Source organism: Chanodichthys erythropterus, chromosome 12 (genome assembly GCF_024489055.1).
Source record: "Chanodichthys erythropterus isolate Z2021 chromosome 12, ASM2448905v1, whole genome shotgun sequence".
Lineage (NCBI taxonomy): Eukaryota > Metazoa > Chordata > Actinopteri > Cypriniformes > Xenocyprididae > Chanodichthys > Chanodichthys erythropterus.
This window is the reverse complement of record NC_090232.1, coordinates 47,513,246-47,535,489: the sequence shown is the minus strand read 5'-3', so window position 1 is coordinate 47,535,489 and position 22,244 is coordinate 47,513,246. Positions and strand designations below refer to the sequence as shown.

General features: G+C 36.8%; 1 protein-coding gene across 1 annotated transcript in view; it reads right to left on the bottom strand.

Annotated features, from left to right (window-relative positions):
- Positions 1–22,244, bottom strand: part of LOC137032410 (complement C3-like) — an 86,340-nt gene that overhangs the window by 57,093 nt on the left and 7,003 nt on the right. The window contains exons 5-17 of the mRNA XM_067404166.1: positions 16,158–16,246; positions 14,731–14,813; positions 14,274–14,361; positions 13,141–13,243; positions 12,896–13,016; positions 12,684–12,799; positions 7,653–7,799; positions 7,349–7,552; positions 7,016–7,207; positions 6,778–6,930; positions 6,573–6,702; positions 1,696–1,767; positions 1,288–1,485 (exon numbers count right to left, since the gene is read on the bottom strand). Of these exons, the coding sequence (XP_067260267.1) occupies positions 1,288–1,485; positions 1,696–1,767; positions 6,573–6,702; positions 6,778–6,930; positions 7,016–7,207; positions 7,349–7,552; positions 7,653–7,799; positions 12,684–12,799; positions 12,896–13,016; positions 13,141–13,243; positions 14,274–14,361; positions 14,731–14,813; positions 16,158–16,246 (1,696 nt within the window). The remainder of the gene's footprint in view (positions 1–1,287; positions 1,486–1,695; positions 1,768–6,572; positions 6,703–6,777; positions 6,931–7,015; positions 7,208–7,348; positions 7,553–7,652; positions 7,800–12,683; positions 12,800–12,895; positions 13,017–13,140; positions 13,244–14,273; positions 14,362–14,730; positions 14,814–16,157; positions 16,247–22,244) is intronic.

Genomic DNA, 22,244 nt, shown 5'->3' with positions numbered 1-22,244 from the left:
CCTGATATTATTAAAAACAAGTCAAACTACTCAACTAAAGTAAACTCTGATCACCATGATGGTAACATAAAAAAAAAATTCAATAAAACATCAACAACAAAAAAACTCTCTCTTAATTCTCAATAAGATCTTCTGTATATGGAGTTGTTTAATCCTCTGCTGAGATCTGGAGAGATTTAATGTCTTCTTTTATCTTCAGTTGATTTCATCTAAGGCTGCGGCTGAAGTCAGTTCTAGTTCTAGTGTTTCGATTTTTTCTGTTCTTGTTGTTTCTCTTTCTTTCATTCATTCTTCTTGTTAACAGCAGCTATCTTCAATAATTATCAATCATCACTCAATTAATTACTTAATTATCTCATTAAATCCAACACTGATTCAGTGTTACATTTAACAGCCTGTAGTGTGCACTCTGAACAATGTTCATTTCATCTGGGCTAAACCATGTGGGCTCTACATGGGTGTGCTGGCTGGGAGGCGTCCCGCCAACGGGATCGTGACAGTTAAGAGGTTAAATAACATTCTACTAACATTAAGGAAACTGAACATTTTTATGTTCTTGGAATGTTACAAATCAACGTTCCTACAATGTTGAATTTTAGATCAAAATTAAGTTGAAAGATCGTTTGAGGAACATTATACCTTATAAAAACATTCCTATAATGTCAAGAAAACTGGGTGTTTTTAATGTTCCCAGAACCAACACTGAATATTTAGAGAACGTTCTTATAGCAAAATTCTGTTAGCTGGGCAGACGTCACCTAATTTTATGAATTAACTTATATCTGCCGAATACAATGTCAAGTTAAAAATATATATATATCCATCTTCAAAATTTATTTTCATATTCATCTTCATTCTCTAATGGCTATCCACTTTTACTATTATCTCACTTACTGCTTTCAAAGGTACTCAAGCTTCAAAATTTTCCAAACAATGATGCTGTAAAACATGGTAGTGAATATTCTTACAGTGCTGCATTAGTGGCCATTTACTCAGGATGTAAGGCAAATAGCAGCATAATGAAACAGAACCTCTTTAAACTCAGGAAAAGTTAGCTCATCTTTTGTGGTCAGCATCTTAAAATGTAAAGCACAAGGTGTAAAATGCTGAAAAGGCACAGATGCTATGCAATATATGAATGGACATTGGTCCATAATGCAAATAATTAACAACCACATAAGAAGCAGCTCCCCTGATCTTAGTTCAGTGGTCTCTGTATTGTGATACTGGTATTTTACCATAAGACAATCAATATTGTGACAATTGTATTACTTAGTTACTACTTACTGCGAGCTAGAATCAGCTCCTCCTCTTCTGTCTTCGTGTTTTTGCGGGTTTTCATCTCATTGCAGCAGAGCAGGAAGGCTTCGGCGCACTTTGGCCCATCTATAATGTAGGTGGCTCTTCGTTCACAGGTGTAGCCGAGTTTATTATCTCTCATCCCATCAATGCAGCACTGCTTCAGTTCATCAGAGTATTTACCAGCTGAAAAGACAATGATAGTGTAGAACAATGAGGGGAGTAGGAGAACATGGTGAGAACTATTGGTGTTGGTGGGGTGGTTGGAGGGTAAAGTCCCCTAATACATGAACAGTAACAAGAACAGTTTTTTTAACAGTAAAAAAAAAAAATCCCAGAAGATACTTTCTGATTTGAATTGCAAGAGTAAAATCTGAATAAATTCCAGTTCCTCACCTAGGGTACCAGTGATCTGCACAAGACTCTCAGCCCTTCGTTTTCTCTTTGCAGGGACAGGACATTTGGGATCTAGAGGACAATTCATCTGAATTAACATATTGCATTTTGTATTAAAACAGACATATTGTAAAAATCACAAGACATGTCTTTTTGTCATTGCGCCCTTGTCGGCACTATGAGCATTACTGTGCCCCTTACTTCGATGTACACCCCCATCCCTCTGGACCACGATTTCAACCATGATTTCCAGAGCTGGAAAGACTAGGGGTCAGAAAGTAAAAATCCTGCCATATTTTTTATTCCACCCACTGAAGCAGTGTTAAAGTTAATGAGATAAATAAGTGATAAATTGAGTGATGATTGACCATTATTGAAGACACCTGATGATAACAAGCAGAATCACCAAAGGAGAAAAATCTAAATTTTTAAGCCACCATCATGGAGATGAGTGTTTGCTTTAGTTGAGCTCTTGACCCTGGACTTTTTATTATTCTTTTAATTATAATTTTTGTTTGGTTGTTGAAACTGAGTTAAAACGGCCAGACAAGCAAAGAGAAAAGGTTATCACAGAAAAAAAAAAAAAAATAAATAAATAGTGACAATAAAAGAAAATTGCTAAAATAGTTCAGCTCATAATGCAGCAATGCATGATGGGAGCCATGGATGAATTTTGATTGGTAGCACCCAGAATGCACTGCAACATGCTTTATTATTCTCATCACTGTTGAAATTCACAGGCTGATTCTTGATGTCTGTGTGCCTAAAAGAAACTTTAAAGAAAATCAGAAAAACGTTTAAGAACGTTAATTTTCAGATTATATTGATAAAGCTGATCTTCTGCTATAGAATCACAGTGCTGCTGTAATCAATAATGTAAATCTAACTCAGAGACTGGACTCTAAATGAGACCAAATTGTGACAATTCAGTTATAACAGCCAAACAAAATCTAATATTAAATATTCAAGGGTCAAGAGCTCAACTAAAGCAAACACTCATCTCCACGATGGTAACTTAAAAATAGTGATTTTCTCCTTTAGTGATTCTGCTTGTTATCATCAGGTGTCTTCAATAATGGTCAATCATCACTCAATTAATCACTTAATTATCTCATTAACTTTAACACTGCTTCAGTGGGTGGAAAAAAAATATGGCAGGACTTTTACTTTCTGACTCCTGGACTTTACACTTCTGCGTGCCTGACACTACCTCTCGAAATAAACCAACATCGGGGTTATTCAGTTACTCCAACTCGTTCTCGAGTCAAGAACCGGTTGCAACGATTTTCGGATCATCAGTACACGACCGAGAACCGCTTCTTTCGGACATGTTCGATTTGAGAACCAGTGAGCTGATGATACTGCGCATGCGTGTAATTTTTCAAGAGAATGAAAAGCACATTAGTCAAGTTTTGTTGAACATCGGACAGTGTGATAATAAAAATATGTTTATGACTTCATTCAAAATACAAAAATTGTATGTGCTTTTCCAAATGCACCATAGCAGATTAATAGCATAAAATACTGTACATAATAAACTACATGCCAACATACACATAATATTTTGTACACAGATCAAACTAATGTTCAGAAATAGTTCTACAAATTTATTTTTCTGTATTAATGTTATTTAAAAAGCAACATAGTGAAAGTTGTGCAGTTGTGGGGGTCCACTAGAAAAAACAGCAGTCCACTAGAGAGTGTGCACGGACTTTAAAAGGTTCGCGCGCTGAACTGTGCACGAGATGGAGCGGGACACGGAAAATGAAGTAAGATGAAGAGTTGATCTGTTGATCAGAATATGTTGCTTGTCACCGTTGTTGAGATTCACAGGCTGATACTTGATGTCTGTGTGTGCCTAAAATAATTTTTTTTTTTTTTTTTGTGATAAGGACAACTTTTTTTTTAAAAAAAATCTGTATCGTATAAGCTGATCTTCATCAGAATCACAGTGCTGCTGTAATCAATAATGTAAAACTAACTCAGAGATTGGGCTCTAAATGAGTTCAGTGATTCAGATCAAATAATGATTATGTAAAAACATAACCAACACCACCTGATCATCTTTTAACTTTGCTTGTCTGTTTGGTTTTAATGGAGTTAAAACTGCCCAAACAAAATCTAACATTAAAAAGTCAAGGGTCAAGAGCTCAACTAAAACAAACCCTAACCTCGATGATGGTAACTTAAAAATAGTGATTTTCTCCTTTGGTGATTCTGCTTGTTATCATCAGGTGTCTTCAATAATGCTCAATCATCTCTCAATTTATCACCTAATTATCTCATTAATGCTTCAGTGGGTGGAATAAAAATATGGCAGGACTTTTACTTTCTGACCCCTGGAATCTCCACCTCTGCATATGAGTCCATCTTGCTGGGTGTTAAAAATTAACATTGAAGCAGTGTTAAAGTTAATGAGATAATTGATTGATGATTGAGTGATGATTGACAATTAGTGGAGACACCTGATGATAATAAGCAGAATCACTGAAGAAACAACAAGAGAAAAAGAGAGAGACACAACATCTACAACTGACTTCCAGCCATTAACCCAGATGAAATGATCACTACTCAGTGTGAACACTACAGGCTGTTAAATGTAACACTGAATCTGTGTTGGAGTTAATGAGATAATTAGGTGATATTGAGCAGAATCACAGAAGGACAGAGAAACAACAAGAACTACAACTTCAGCCACAGCCTTCAATGAAATCAACTGAAGATAAAAGACATTAAATCTCTGAAGATCTGATCAAACAACTCCACAAGCAGCATTACCAGCTTCACTTATTACTAACCAGATTGACTTTATTTCTGTCACACATCTACAAAAGCTGTTATTGAGAATTAACAGAGGTTTAGATGTTGATGATTTGATGAAAATAATAGTTTGTTTGATGTCAACCATGATCGAGGTCAGTCGTTGCTTTAGTTAGGCAGTTTTACTCTTGACTCTTTTAATGTTAGTTTTTCTGTGGTTGTTGTAGCTGTTTGTTATGGCAATAATGACAAGAGAAAATGTGATCAGCTGCTTTATGATTATATAATTATAATTGTCATATAATGGCTTAATTCATGGATCTAACATATGAATAAAATGTTACGTTTGTATTAGATCTGTTCTAGAAACACAATGATAAAACGGTTTTAATCAGAAAAGCTGAATGAGTTTTAAAACACATTGTACACTAAACACTTTAAAACTCCAGCAGAACTTCCTCACACACAGACATCAAGAATCAGCGTATGAATCTCAACAACGGTGACATGCTTCATGCCACAATGCATTCTGGGTGCATAATGAAAAAAAAAGCAGCATTGTGGCATGAAGCATGTCACCATTGTTGAGATTCATACGCTGATTCTTGATGTCTGTGTGTGAGGAAGCTCTGCTGGACTGTTAAAGTGTTTAGTGTACAATGTGTTTTAAAACTCATTCAGCTTTTCTGATTAAAAGTAAATAACAATAAAACACAGTTAGTAAGATATTGCTCATATTAAATACAGTTATAAGATCAGTGAATTAAGCCACTGCGCAGTGATTATATTCTTATAATGAAGCAGACACAGCATCAGATTGTGTTTTCTCTTGTTTTTCTTGCTATAACTAATTCAGTTACAGCAGCCAGAGAAACTCTAACATTACAAAGACAAGTCAAACTACACAACTAAAGAAAACACTGATCACTATGATGGTAACATAAAATCCCTCAAACAAATTTCAATAAAACATCAACAACAAAAAAACTCTCTCTCTTAATTCTCAATAAGAGCTTCTGTATATGGAGTTGTTTAATCATCTGCTGAGATCTGGAGAGTTTAAAGTCTTCTTTTATCTAAGGCTGCGGCTGAAGTCAGTTGTATTTCTAATGTTTTTGTTTTTCTGTTCTTGTGTTTCTCTTTCCTTCGTTCATTCTGCTTGTTAACAGCAGCTATCTTCAATAATTCTCAATCATCACTTAATTAATTACTTAATTATCTCATTAACTCCAACACTGATTCAGTGTTACATTTAACAGCCTGTAGTGTTCACTCTGAACAATGTTCATTTCATCTGGGCTAAACCATGTGGCCCTACATGGGTGTGCTGGCTGGAAGGCGTCCCACCAACGGGATCGTGACAGTTAAGAGGTTAAAAGAATTCCACATCGTGACCGTCTGTGAACATAATGGGAACGTTACTCAACACCAGTGGGGACGTTCTGAGAATGTTCTGGGAACGTAACATTTATAGCGGGGTAGTGACTTAGGAGTCATCTTGACTACTCCTTACGTTTCACAGATTTAGGAGCTAGTTTTAGCGCAAAAATGCTTTGTGAAATACTCTTAGGAGTCAGTCCTAATTTTAAGACTCTTAAATTTTTGCTCTAAGTTAGGAGCTACTTTTAGCCTTAAGATGTTTTGTGAATACGGCCCCTGATCGTTTAATCAGATCTTGAGAGATTTAATGTCTTTTACCTTCAGTTGATTTCAATTAAATGGTTTTGGCTGAAGTCACTTGTATTTCTTGTGTTTCTCTTTTCTTCAGTGATTCTGCTTGTTAACAGCAGGTGTTTATCATTAATGTTCAATCATCCCTGAATTAATAGCTTAATTATCTCATTAACTTTAACTCTGCTTCAGTGTTATTTTAACACTATTCAGAGAAGGACCAAATGTTATCTGAGCAGAGTTGATTTAACTCTGTGGATTTTACTGTGTAAAATATCTATTTCTATATATCACCAATCATCACCCAACACTCAGTTTGGTCCTCTAGCTTGTCAGACCAGACATGTACCCTTGAAAATAACCCTCAGAAATCTCTGTGTTCAGTGAATATAACTAATATAATAATATTTCCATTAGTAGAAAGAAATTTAAAAAAAAAAAAAAACCTGTTCTGGTGTTTGTTCCTCCTGCAGTGCTGGACTCAAACATCAGACCTGCATCACTGAAAACCCCCATACTGTCCCTTCCACCTCCTGCTGTACAGCCGATGTCATGTTTCTCTATGGCATCCCAGATCTGGAGAAGCAAAAAAGACACCAGTTATGTACATTTTATGTCAGAAACATCTGATGTCTGAAGAAGGTCCTTCACCTTCGTCTGAGTGAGTCTGTTCTTGTTAAGGACATGCACAGCCTTGTCCACCGCCACCAGCCCAACTCGAGCTCCAGGATCTCCAGTTATCTGCAGCTTGACTTTATCTCTTGGAGCATGAGTATTCATCTTGCTCCTTACCTGAAGCTTGAGCTGTCATTAAAACGAGAGATGATGTGTCAGTAAAACAGATCCAGTTGATCAGCACATCAGCCATTTCTTGTGATAGTTGACCCACCGTTCCCATGCACGTGTCCTTCACGTCGACCCAGACTGAATCAGACACCACCTCAGACGAGCTCACATGGTAATAAGCCACGAAGCGGAAGGATGGCACCATGTCTTTGGTTACAGGTAGAGACAGAGTCACTAGAGATTGTCCTCTCCACTTAAACCTTTCTGCGTGGATGATCTGACCTTTATTCAAGATCTGAAAGTGAGACAAACAAAGTAAAAAAGACTTAAAATCTTTGTACAGTTTCAGGCACAAGCTGTGGTAGAAATAAAATATTGACATAATAAATTAATACATTTGTGCGGCAGCTGAATAAGAAATAATCATAATCTTTACCATATAAGTTAAATCTTGATTTTTGGCTTTTGGACTTTTTTCAGTGTTCAGGTTGACTGTCATTTGATCACCGATCTTGAGCTCTGCAGCATCAATGCCGATGTGCAGGTAGTTCTTCTGTTCGCCTTTGGAAACATAGGCCTGAGCTGACATTTTCTTCTCTGCCTGCTGGTCGTTGCTGATTTTTGGATCTTTGGTCTTTGCCTGGAAAGAACAAATGTATTGTTTTCTAATGTGCTGTGTACAATATACTCCATTGCTTGTTCAATATCTGCTGAACATTAGTTGAGTTTGCAGGTCTTACAGTGATCTCCAATGTAGAAGATTCTTCTGCAGTGTTGACAGTAAGCTTCACAATGCCATTGGCTCCTGTTTGACCTCTGACCGCTCCAGGATTGACCTCCACTTCCACACTTTCAACAGGTGTCTGGTCAGGATTTGTTATGTAAACCTTTTAAAGAACCAGAGCAAAAAATAAAGGGATAGTTCACCCAAAAATGAAAATTCTGTCATCTTTTACTCCCACTCAATTAGTTCCAAACCTAGTATGGTTTGTAAAATACTATGGTAGTCAACGGGGGACAGGCTCTGTCTGGTTACAAACATTCTTCCAAATATCTTCCTTTGTGTTCAGCACAATAGTTTTTACAACTTTTCAGGTTCTTAAATGTAACACTGAATCTGTGTTGGAGTTAATGAGATAATTAGGTGATAACGAGCAGAATCACAGAAGGACAGAGAAAAAACAAGAACTACAACTTCAGCCACAGCCTTCGATGAAATCAACTGAAGATAAAAGACATTAAATCTCTGAAGATCTGATCAAACAACTCCACAAACAGCATTACCAGCTTCACTTATTACTAACCAGACTGACTTTATTTCTACAAAAGTTGTTATTGATGTTTAGATGTTTATGATTTGTTGAAAATAATAGTTTTGTTTGATGTCACCATGATCGAGGTCAGTCTTTGCTTTAGTTAGTCAGTTTTACTCTTGGCTTTTTTAATGTTAGTTTTTCTGTGGTTGTTGTAGCTGTTTGTTATGCAATAATGACAAGAGAAAATGTGATCAGCTGCTTTATGGTAAGAATATAATTGAAATGTAGTGGCTAAATTTATTTATCTAATGGTTATGCTTTATATAAATAAAATGTTAAGTTTGTATTAGATCTCTTCTAGAAATACATTGATAAAATGCTTTTAATCAGAAAAGCTGAATGAGTTTTAAAACACGTTGTACACTAAACACTCTAAAACTCCAGCAAAACTTCCTCTCACACAGACATCAAGAATCAGTGTATGAATCTCAACAATGGTGACATGCTTCATGCCACAATGCATTCTGGGTGCATCATGCGAAGAAAAAAAAAGGAAAAAAAAGGGGGAAAAAAGCATGTCACCATTGTTGAGATTCATAGGCTGATTCTTGATGTATGTTTGTGAGTAAAGCTCACTGTAGTTTAGATCTTGAGAGATTTAATGTCTTCTTTAAACTTAGTGATTGCTGTTACAGTCAGTTGTAGTTCTCTATTTTCTTGTTGTTTTTCTTTTAGTGGTGAGAAGTTTGGATCATTTTACCGACTCTAACTTTTGAGTCTCGTTCAACAAAATGAACAAATCTTTTTTCGAGTCATTTTGTTCATTTTAGCGAAATGTAATTAAAATGTTATGTGTTACTTCCCCAACACATCTACTACTTATGCAAACTTTGATCACACTGCAAACAATACAAAACTACAATGCTATAAGATTCAGAAATGATTAATTCATTCTTTACCTGGGTCTTCAAATTAAGCTCACCTCACCTCTTGTCTGACAAGTCTTCGGGTTTAAGTCATTCCTTAATAACGTGACAGGCAGTCCCATGCTAAACCAATGCAGTCTGAGCCGGTAAGAGAATTGATTAGTTCATCTCATGAGTCTTTCGGGTTTTTGAGTTGTTCCTTAAACACGTGACAGACCCATACACGGTAACACTTTAGAATACTGATCCTTCATTAATGAATAACTGCTATTACTGCTATAATTGCTATTGCTATATACTACTACTATTAACTAACAATAAACTCTAATGAATTAATTAGTAAGTAATAATGCTCAGTTGTAGGTGGTAGTTCACTATTTAACTAATCAGTAACTACTGTTTTTTCCATACCTCTAAGAGAACTACTAAGAACTACTATATACAGGTTCATAATTAAGATGAATGATGCATAATGTATAATTAATTCTAAAGTAAAGGCCTTGGTAAACTACTAGTAATGACTGAAGTATTACTAAATACTTAAGAAAGAATTACTAATTATTTGGATCAGAATTCTAAAGTGAAAAGCATGATAACTCTCTAGTAACTACTGAAGTCATTGTAAACCTTTGATGTTTTTGTATGTTTTTGTACAGTAATTCCTTATGATATATTTGGTAACACTTGAGTAATCACTAGTGTGTTACTATGATCTTCACTTTAGAATACTGATCCAAATAATTAGTAGTTACTTTAGAGTTATATAGTACCTCTTGAGTTATTACTATCCAACACTTTACAAAAACCTCAAAAGTTTACAATGACTCTAGTAGTTACTAGAGAGTTATCATGCTTTTCACTTTAGAATACTGATCCAAATAATTAGTAATTCCTTCTTAAGTATTTGGTAATACTTCAGTCATTACTAGTGGGGTTACCATGACCTTCACTTTAGAATTAATTATACATTATTCATTGTTCACATTAATTACGAACCTGTATATAGTAGTTCTTAGTAGTTCTCTGGGAGGTATGAAAAAAACAGTAGTTACTGATTAGTTAATAGTGAACTACCACCTTTAACTGAGCACTATTACTTACTAATTCATTCATCAGAGTTACTTGTTAGTTAATAGTAGTTACTGAGTGTTAATAATAGAGTGTTAATAATGCATTACTCATTTGTTCCTGTGTAGTTATTCATTAATGAAGGATCAGTATTCTAAAGTGTTACCCCATACGCTATTTGTGGTGTGTTATTATAAATAAAGCCCTGTTATAAATAAAATATTGATTAATTTATCTTTTTGACTGTCTATCTGTAAATAAACACTAGGCTATATAATAATATAATAATCCAAGCCTACAATACAAAGTATTTATAGCCTAGTTTGTTCATTTTTACTCCAATTTTGAGTTTGCTGTTATAATAATTGCTTTTCCTAGGCAGACTTGACATATTAGTCTAATATATGTATAAGAAGATTGCTCAAAAAGGACATAATGACAATTAAAAGCAAATAACATTTTGAATTTGAATTATTAATGTTAGTTTAAAACATCAAGGTTATGATAACTTCAGCTTTAACAGTTGTAACACAAACTCAAAAGTGGAGAGTTAGCGTTATTTACTAATAAATATAATGTGCTTGGGTCACACAGCATAGCGTATGGGTCTGTCACGTGATTAATGAACGACTCAAAACCCGAAAGACTCATGAAATGAACTAATCAATTCTCTTTCCGGCTCAGAATGCATTGGTAGCGTATGGGTCTGTCACGTGATTAACCCCTTAACTGTCACAGTCCCACTGGTCGGACGCCTCCCAGCCAGCACACCCTTGTTTAGCACATGGTTTAGCCCAGATGAAATGAACACTACTCAGTGTGCACACTACAGGCTATTAAATGTAACACTGAATTGGTCTTGGAGTTAATGAGATAATTAGGTGATAACGAGTAGAATCACTGAAGAACAGAGGAACAACAAGAACTACGACTTCAGCCACAGCCTTCGATGAAATCAACTGAAGATAAAAGACATTAAATCTCTGAAGATCTGATCAAACAACTCCACAAACAGCATTACCAGCTTCACTTATTACTAACCAGACTGACTTTATTTCTGACATACATCTACAGAAGCTCTTATTAAGAATTACCAGAGGTTTAGATGTTGATGATTTGTTGAAAATAATAGTTTGGTTTGATGTCACCGTGATCGAGGTCAGTGTTGCTTTAGTTAGGCAGTTTGACTGTTAACTTTTTTAATGTTAGTTTTCCTGTGTCTGTTATAGCTGTTTGTTATGGCAATAATTACAAGAGAAAATATGATCAGCTGCTTTATGATAAGAACATAACTGTCATGTAGTGGCTTTTTTCACTCATCTAATGGCTGAGCTTTATATGAATAAAATGTTAAGTTTGTGTTGATTCTTCTAGAAATACAATGATAAAACGGTTTTAGTCAGAAAAGCTGAATGAATTTTAAAACACATTGTACACTAAATACCATGATGGTAAGATAAAAAAAAATCAATAAAACATCATCAACAAAAACTCTCTCTTAATTCTCAATAAGATCTTCTGTATATGGAGTTGTTTAATCCTCTGCTGAGATCTGGAGAGATTTAATGTCTTCTTTCATCTAAGGCTGTGGCTGAAGTCCGTTCTAGTTCTAGTGTTTCGATTTTTTCTGTTCTTGTTTCTTTCTTTCATTCATTCTTCTTGTTATATATGAGAGGGAGGAGGAGAGGGAGCGAGGGCTGGACTTTTCACGAGTGTAGATATTACTGCGCCAAGTCAAAGTGCTCCCGAGCACTTGCTATGGTATTCCGCCATACAATATAGTTATCCATTTTACACGCTTAGAAAAGCGCAACGTTTTGTTTTGTGTCACCGTCCTAGGTCGAGTTACACTACTCGAGTAACTGTATTTAAATAGGGAAAACGTGGAGGTGTTTGGTAGCTTCTCTGATTGGCCCCTATTGAATGAACTGGGCTAAGCTAAGTGCTAACAAAGTTTCGCCGCAAGACAGAGCGATTTAGTGCACACACTGAGACGAGATATGTATGTATGAACTCGTCTTAGTTAAGGGAATAACATAGTTTAATATGAAAAAACGGTGGAGTATCCCTTTAAGAGGTTAAACAACTCCACAAACAGCATTACCAGCTTCACGTATTACTAACCAGACTGACTTTATTTCCGTCACACGTCTACAGAAACTCTTATTGAGAATTAACAGAAGTTTAGGTTTCGTTTGGGGTCACCATCATGGAGGTTGGTGGTTGCTTTTGTGTAGCTCTTAACCCTTGACTATTGTGCAGTTGTTTGTTTGTCAGCAATTGTTGGTGTTTTTATAAAACATTTTTGCTTTGTAAAGATGTTTATTATGTTTCTAGAACCAATGCTTAATATTTAGAGAATGTTCTTATAACCGAATTCTGTTCTGATCTTAACACTATCTTAAATTGTATCATGAAAGGCATTCCTTGTATGAACAGCAGAAATGGTGTATTTTACCAGAATAGTCAAACTGCCAAGTTTAATGTGTAAAATTACTATTTCTATTCTATTGTTTTATACCGAGACAGTGAAGGGCATTCCAGGTTTGAAGAATTGTGGTGTTTTTGTGAAGTGGATGGTGTACGGTGACGTCACAATCTGAATGCCTCTCCTTTCTGCTTCCACCATTTCACTGCCTGAAACACACACTCACAAACAATCAGCCTCTCAAACACGATCACACACATGCATGTAAATGTGTATTCAGATGTACAGTATCTGTTGAGTCTTACCACTCTCTGTTAAAAGACTGACTGAAACATAGATTGATCGTCCAACCAGCTCGATAATGTCTGGATAGGTCTTAGTGATCATCTCCCTGGTCAGTTCTGCAGTACCTTCACCTTCATTTATCTATTCATACATGAAAAAGACAAAAGCATCAATTTACAAGATGCAGTAAAAATGTAATTTTGTACATAACGTCTAGGTGAGAAGAAATGAGATTGATCCCAACAGGATGTTTAATTTCTCTCACCTGAACTCTTTGAAGAGATGCAGGAATACTTGTTTTCTTCTCACCATCCATCACACCAAACACCACAAATGCATTTCCTTCCACATTCTTTCCAAACAGGTACCTATACAAGCACATACAATTTATGCTGTAAGAACTGAATGGTGAGTCCCTGATACACATCCGCTTTCATTACACAGAAAAAGAGCAACTACAACGTTTCCTGTTCCATAGAAGAAAGAAAGGAGCCATTTTACCATTTAACTGTGATCTGACCATTAAAATAATTTTAGCTAGTGTAACCCAATGATGTCAGACTGATTAGGCCTTATTACATTGAATAAATAATTTAATTTAAATGTTACCACATTAAACACATTTTAGGAAAAATGTTTTTCTTTTTTTAGCTCTGTACATTATTTAGTGATGTCAATTGTACCATCGGTTCTGGCAGTTGTGGGGGACATTTTGAGTTTCTGTATAATTTCCATATGCTTTTAATTATATGCTTATGGTTAAATGATTTTGTTTTTCTCAGAAGTGCTTAAGTATGCATTCTTTGGGTGACAAGTGGAAAAACACTGAAGTGTTGACTGTTTGACCTTTCTTGCAAAAAATAAAACTTTCAAAAGACAATTGGACTTGATTTATCTCTTATGCAGTAAGAGTCATTTTACACAGTCACTTTAGTCATGCTTGCATCAGCTGATGGTCAGCTGATCCATGTCTTCATATGGGAATAAGACGCCAATCATATAATTTCTATTTAAGCTGTCTTATCAACCTTCCCTCAGCTGCTTTCATTGTGTTACTCAGGAACTAATTACCCTCCACCATCCCCAGCTCATGTCCACAGTCAGAATTTAGCTTCTGACATTCCCTAGTGTAACTGTACATGTATCATTCATGAGGAATTTGATAGTTTTGCTCCTGCTCTTATCTATGCACCTCGATGGATAGATGGGAGTTCTTGCCCAAAAAACAGAACCGTACCGCCAATTCAAACTGTATTATAATTGTCAGTTATCTTTGATGGAAGTGGTCCTGAAAGAATTACATAAAAATATATTTTAAATCAGTGTTCATACATTATAAATTCATTTTCAATACATTTTATAATGCTACATATTATAAATAAATATATGTTGTCTTACTTGGCTTCAATGTCGACTTTCAGACTCTTGTCAGCCACATGATAGAAAGCCTTACTGGGTTTTAATCTGACTTCAAATGATGGAAGCACTATAAACCAAACCAGACAATAGACACAAATAAATATATATTTTTTGAAACAACAAGCATTCCAAGGTACTCATATGGTTAAGCATATAAGCCCTTTAATAAATTATACTAAATCATTAAACAACTTTTATTATTATTATTATTATTATTATTAATGAAAAAATTTAAAGTGTTTCGGTTTAACAAAGCCTTTCTCTGCATGCTGTATCCTCAGGAGTGCCTTGGAATATTTTATCCAGTGAGAACCAGTGGCTATCATGTGTAGCTCATGCTTATTCCCCTGTAGCAAACCCAGTTGTCTTGTTTTGAAGTAAATATTTTTCAGTTAATATTCATACACAACATACAGTTTGTTGACACAGGTCTTACCATATTCTTTGACCTCAAATTCTGCAGTAAACATCTTCTGAGGAGTCTTTTTGTACCGAGTGACCACCTTCCAGATCCCAGTACTGAAAAATACAGAACATAAACATGAACATGTCCGATTTTTATGACATTAAACTAGATGATAACACACTATAAAGAGGAGGATAGGTTTTTCTAATAAATTGTGATCCCTGTTGGAATAATGAGTCAGAATGAGCACATTCTCCATTAAAAACAAACAAACAAACAAACAAACAAACAAACAAACAAAAAAACATCCAGAATTATGTATGATTGTTGAAATTGGATAAAAAAAAATGACTAAGCTACACTTGTTTGAAGTTGATAGAATCAGCAAGGTCAATTTTGAGAAAAAATCAAGTTAAAGTTTTTTGAAGGTTCCAAAACAAAATCCCCTAGCAACCATACCTTTGGCCACGGCTCAAATTGAGGCTTGTCGCAAATGATTTTGTTGTCCAAAAATCCTCTATTGTGAGGTATCATTGCAATCATTTAACTGCTCCCGGTCAAGATGGAGCATCCTAGATCCCAAATCATAAAATATAAAATGTTTGATGTTTGGCTTGTTTGAGATGTGCTAAATCTGTGCAGAACCAATCACCAGTGATCAGCGCAAGATTCATGGCAGTTGGAAATGTGGGCTGCCTTGCTCTGATGTCATGGTGACGTATATCAAAATACTCGAATGACAGTGAGGCAGACATGTCGGATTCTGCAGGTTCTACAGTCTACACACTCACGCAGTGGCCATTGTAATTCCACAAGACCATAAATGCACATGAAGTTTGCCAGTTGGGAAAGGGCCCCTGTTTCTTCCCAGAGCTCTTGATCGGGCTGCCTCTGATGTGATACCTGCAACAGCCAATGAGAGCGAGCAAACGTCACCTACCAATTGTTGCATGCCTTTTTAGCTGAAACTTGGCTGCCACAAACATTCCACGAAAATAGAGTTTTGCAACAGAAGATCACCCATATTCTTTTTTTTTCTATTTTGTTTTTCCACTGTAAAGCAGAACACACTCCAGGAGAGCCTGCTGACAACATCGATTGTCCACCATTTGTTTTTCTTCTCAAGTCACGTTTGATCTCGTTTCACTGTGAAACTGTTACTGCAATCAACAGGTGTCCAGTCTTGCAGTCTGGACAAATCATTTAGTGTGTGCGTTAAAATAAAAATAAGTTGAATCTGTCATTATGTTTAATGCATGCTGCGTGATGTCTTTTTATCATTCTATTGTGCATGCAAGTCAGTCCAGGATCTGTTCACAATGGAATCAGATATTGGCCACATTTAAAACAACAATGTAAACAGCTATGAAAAAAAATAAGAAAAAAAAGACAAGCAATAAAAATGAAGTTTTGTTGGTTTACTCAGGTTTAATAGCTTCAGTTCAGTTTTTACACACCTGGCAACCTCAGGAATGGGGTATTTTCCGGACTTCATCGCCTCTTTTACTGTAAATGATTCTGATAATAGTGTGATGTCCTGTGGATTCTAAAGAAACACAGAAATCAGTATTAACAGTGTCTTTGATGAGAACACTAATGCAATGACAATCAGTTAAAATCACATTGTCCCCCCGGCTGAGCCTGGTATCTCACAATTTTTTTTTTTCTTTCTCTCTCTCTCTCTCTCTCTCTCTCTCCATTGTGTCACCTGATGGAGTCTGGGCTTGCTTAGTTGAGGACACTTAATATTCAGCATTACTGATCTACCTGCACTGACACCATTGTATGTGAACTGAGCTGAGCTGGATGATGACATCACTGTTTTCTTCAAAGCTGCCCCTGACAGCAACATAATCCACATGTACCAGTTGTGGGCCGGATCTGGGCCACACTATGTTGCTGTCTGGGGGTGTATAGATGAATTAACAAAATTAATAACTAATGACTTTTACAACAGAAATGAATCATTTGAACTTACTTATGCTGGAAAATGACACTATTTTCTTCTAGAGCTGTTATACAGCTAAAATGATGTTCCCTCTATCACTGTAAAGCTGCTTTGACAATATCTGCATTGTAAAATGGGCTATATGATTGTGTTGATGCGATCAATCATTATAGTTGTATTAGGGGCAAATATGGTACATTTTGCGGATATAGCTCGGTCTAGGGTGCAAGAAGGTTTTTACCATGCCGGGCGCAAATTTCAAGCACCAGGGAGATACTGAAAGGGCTTGAATGTCTCCAATTCTCTTGAGAGATTAAATAGCAAGCAGAACGAGTCTTAAGAATGAAAAACTTCTCAGGGACTTCTTCGATAGGCTCAAAGGGGGCCAAAGTGAGGCCTTGAAATACAATGGCCAGGTCCCAGGCCGGTACCCTCGTGCAAACTGCAGGTCTCAGTCTCATAGTACCATGAAGGAAACGAGTAATAAGCGGGTTTCTCCCCAAAGATACACCACTCAAAGCTAAGGCCGCCACGTACACCTTTATCGTAGAGGGGGATAGCCATCTGGAAAATCTTTCCTGCAGGAACACCAGCACCACGTCAACGGGGGCAGTTAACTGGGTCCAACTGGTGATTTCCACACCATGAAGTGAATAATCTCCACTTCAGGCATAGAGTTTCCTCATGGAGGGAGCTCTAGAGTGGAGGATGGCTTCAACAACCTCAGTTGAGAGACCTGAACTCATGAGCAGGGCCCCCTCAGAGGCCAAGCCCAATATTTTCCACAACTCCGGGCGGGGGTGAAGGATCGACCCACTTGCCTGAGAGAGAAGGTCCTTCCTGATCAGAATCTCCATCGGAGAGCCATCTAGCAAGGATATCAGGTCTGAGAACCATACTTGGGCCGGCCAAAATGGGGCTACTAGCAACAGACGGAACCCGTCCTGACAAACTCTCTCCAGAACTCCCAGGAGCAGCGCAATTGGGGGAAATGCATATATACACATAGCCTCGGCCACCCCTGTACTATAGCGTCCAACCCCAGAGGTGCTGGGTTTGTCATGGAGAACCGTAATGGTCAGTGAGTCATCTCTCGAGATGCAAGCAGATCCACCTCTGCCTTGCCGAAGTTATCCCATAGAAGCTTTACCACCTCGGGGTGAAGTCTCCATTTCCTGGGCCTCTGCCCCTGTCTCGACAGGATATCTTCTCCCAAATTGAGGTAGCCTGGGATATAAGCTGCCTTGATTGAGAGCAGCTTTCCCTGGGTCCACAGGAGGGTCTGATGAGCCAGTCTGTATAACAGGCGTGACCTCAGACCCCCCTGATGATTTATGTACGAGACCACCAATGTGTTGTCTGAGCGAGCAAGAACATGATGGCAGGTCTGGAAGGAAGTGTTTCAGAGCTTGAACCACCAACATCTCTAGGTGATTTATGTGCCAGGTGAGATGATGGTCCTGCCACAGACCCCGAGCAGAGCAACCACTCATGATCGCCCCCCAGCCCGTGAGGGATGCTGTTTGACAGTGAGTGACTGGCCTAGCTTTATGTCTGTTACAGCTGAGAGAATCAATGCTATGGGAACAGGCAACAGTTGAGCATGCATGATAATCGAATCTCATACCACACCTAGATTAGTGGTCCTTTGAGCAGGAGAAAGCACACTTTTCTTTGCATTTAGCCTCAACCCCAATTTTTCCAAGTGAACGAGAACAACATCTCAATGTGAGCAACTTGTACTTGAGCTTTACTACATTACGATTTAACCCTCTGGAGTCTGAGGCTGATTTGGGGCCTGGAGAAGTTTTGACATGCCTTGTGCTTTTTTCAGTTGTTCATAAACATATTAATGGAAAAAGTGTTATTACACTGTATTCAGCACAAACTAGGCTACAATAATATGTGAGAAACATGTATGTTCATGTTTATATTTTTGAAGGAATAACGTTTATGCATGGTTATTGAAAAAACAAAAAACTTAAGTCACTGAAGTAAGGCCAAAAAAATAATATTATATATGTGATCAAAAGACTTCTGGGTATTGGAGATTGTAGACTAGAGTTTTTGCTTCAAAATTATGTAAAAATTATCCTACCTACTCCTTCATATAAAACAATAGAGAGATTTAAATGTTTTAAACATCTTTGGTCAAGAAACATAGTTGACCTTTCGAAAGCTTTCCACTCTGTTGATCATAATTTATTGTTACAGAAACTTAGATCTATAGGTATTAGTGAAGCTGCTCTAAAATGGTTTGATAATTATCTATCTGAACATACTCAATGTGTGAATTTAGAAAATTATAATTCTCCTTTTCTTCAAGTAAAAAAAAAAAGGAGTTCCGCAAAGATCTATTATATCTCCTATTCTGTTTTCTAATTTTATCAATGATTTAGGTTTTGGAGTAGACTCCGCTAATGTACATCTATATGCCGATTACACAATTATTTACACAGTAGCATCATCTATAAACCATTAATTTACAAAATGTGTTTACTGTTATACAATGTTTGTTGTCACAATTAAAATTAGTTTTAAATTCAAAGAAGACAAAATATATGATTTTTAGTCGCACTCATCTTAAGGATACAGATTTGACAATTTCAACTTTGTACATGGTACACAAACTGAAAGAGTAAGTTCTTATAAATATTTAGGTATATGGTTAGATAAAAAATTAGCATTTAATGTCCATATTGATAATTTGCTGAAGAAGCTTAAACCAAAATTGGGGTGATTGAGAGCACTTTTTTATCAATAATTGATTATGGAGATCTTGTTTATATGCATGCAGCTTCATCTTTATTAAGGAAATTGGACTCTGTCTATCATGCAGCTTTGTGTTTTGTATGTTTTGTGGAATTTCGTACACATCACTGTATCCTTTTTTAATCTTTAACATGGTCCTCTAGGAGGAATTTGTATATGTACACAGCAAAATCCCCAGTGTTAAAGGTCCCGTTTTTCATGTTTTTTTGAAGCTTTGATTGTGTTTATAGTGTGCAATATAACATGTGTTCATGTTTCGCGTGTAAAAAAACACAGTATTTTTCACATAATTTACTTATCTGTATACCGCTGTTTCCACTGTCATAAAAATGGGCTGATGACTTCCTTGTTCTATGAAGTCCCTCCTTCAGAAATACGTAACAAGTTCTGATTGTGCCAGCGGTTCCTGTGTTGTGATTCGACAGCAGCTTAGCGAACCTTGCCCGGAAAGGTCACACCTCTTACCATAACGTGTGCTGCACATAGTTTTACATGTGGATTATTGTGGTGTTGTGCCGAATGAACACAAAAAACAATAATTCCTGAGAGACTGAACTCTTTAATCTCCACAAGCAGCGACAGAAAATGTACAACGTTAGCACTCACTCAGAAGAGTACCTCATACGGAAAACAAACACACTCTACAAACGCAACTCTTGCTCTTCTCCGTGGGAGCGAAACAAGACCAGGGCCCCTTTTTTGTGTATTCCTGTGGGCGGAGGTTAGTCAAAAAACTGTTTTAGTGACGTCATTAAAGAAGGAAGTAGAGGGATGTAGTCCAAACTGGCCGTTCGATGTAGGCGACTTCTGTTAAATAAAATATCTCGCTTGGCATTGAACTTTGAGCTTTAAAATTTTACGGATTTTATTTATACTCTAACAACAACATTACACACTAACTAAAGTTTGAAACATGGGATCACGAAGAACGGGACCTTTAAATTAACACCCAAAGTGTACATATGAATCCATCTTGCCGGGTGTTAAAAAGTAACACTGAAGAAGTGTTAAAGTTAATGAGATAATTGATTGATGATTGAGTGATGATTGACAATTAGTGGAGACACCTGATGATAATAAGCAGAATCACTGAAGGAAAGAGAGAAAAAAGGTGTTAATTAATGTTTTATGAATGTTTCATTTCAAGTCACCATGAAAGAGGTCAGCGTTTGCTTTAGTTGGGTTCTTGACTCTTTACCTTTTATTATTAATTTTTCTCTGGCTGCTACAACTTTGTGTTTGTAAAACAAATTTGTTATGGTCAGTGAAAATAGGATCTGGTCACAATATAGTTTAGTGATGAATTTTTAGCTTTTTATACTAATAGTAATGTAAATAGTAACTTTTTATAGTAATGGTTATGGTACTAGATCACAGCTGCATCTATGCCTAAAAGTCCCAAAGGTATACTCCGAATCTGTTTTTTGTTACTTACATGGAACTTTGCCATCCGAACCCTGGTGCGCACCAAACAAGCGGACCGAGACCGCTGAAAAGATGGGTCTCAGTCCGCTTCCAAACGAACTCTGGTGCGGTTCGAATGATATATGAACGCAACACGGACCAAAGACATGTAACCGAACCAAAAACAGGAAGACGAGACCCTAAAAAGGACAGAATCCTCACGCTGTCGTTTTTTCTCGTCGAGTTTGCTCATCACAGGCATCAAACTCCACGCAGCAGATCGTTTGTGTGTGTGACGAATGGATTCCCGTCGGTGTTTTGACTACTTTACACATTTTATAAGCTCTTCACGAGTTCCAAACTGGCCAAAATACCATCATGTGCAGGCTACGCCCCGCTACGCAAACACAACGAGCGCATTTACCTCAGCAAACAGCATTGTTTTGGATGTTCGGTAAGTTCTGTCTCAAAATAGGCATTACGTCATAAAATCCGACCAATCACGTCGTGAATGTATCCCTATGCCTTAAGGTTCAGTATCTTTTGGTTCGATGATAAATTTGCCAATCTGAACGCTAACCGGACCAGGACTAAATGGTTTTTTTTTTCTTCTTTGGTCCGGACCAAATGAACCAAACGAACCGAACTACAAGTGTGAACGCACCCTATGATATCTCAATGGGATCTTCTTGGATGGATGGATGGATGGATGGATGGATGGATGGATGGATGAATGGATAGATAAATAAATAAATAAATAATGACATGGGGGCCAGGAGGTGCAGCAGGCTTTATGGGGTGCTGCTAGACTTTACAATATGTTTTTAGGTTATATGAATTGCTACTACCTGTATGAGTCATTTACTGCTTGAATTGGAACGCTTCTGGACAGATTGGATTGTGTTTTCATTTGCGAGCTGTTCTCTTCAACCAATATTTTGCCTCTCAATAGAACAAAGCATTTTCTGTGAATTTGTATGTAATCCAGTTGCTTGACTTTTTAATTTCAGTGAATGAGGTTTGTCTAGACGATCCGAATGATAGCGCATCTGAGGTAACGCATTTAAATTTAATGGTTTTAAGTATTTATTGACCTTGGAAATTGAGGTGGGGTATGGGGGCGAATAGCTACATGTTTGTCACTATTATTGTGTGTTTCATTGTGAATGTGCTTGCTATGTTTGGGGGGGAGGGGGGTTAGATTTTTTTGATGTGCTTAGATGAATGTCTCTTTTGTAATATAAGCCTGGGATGACGCTGTCGCTAGGGCTAGACAATTATGACCTAATATCAAAACCTCGATTAATTGAACATTTTAACTCGATTACAATTAATGAGCGATTATTTTGTTTCTTTTTTTCTTCTTTTTTGCCCTCATAGTTCACTGACAAGGTTTGTATTGTAAATATGATTGATTATT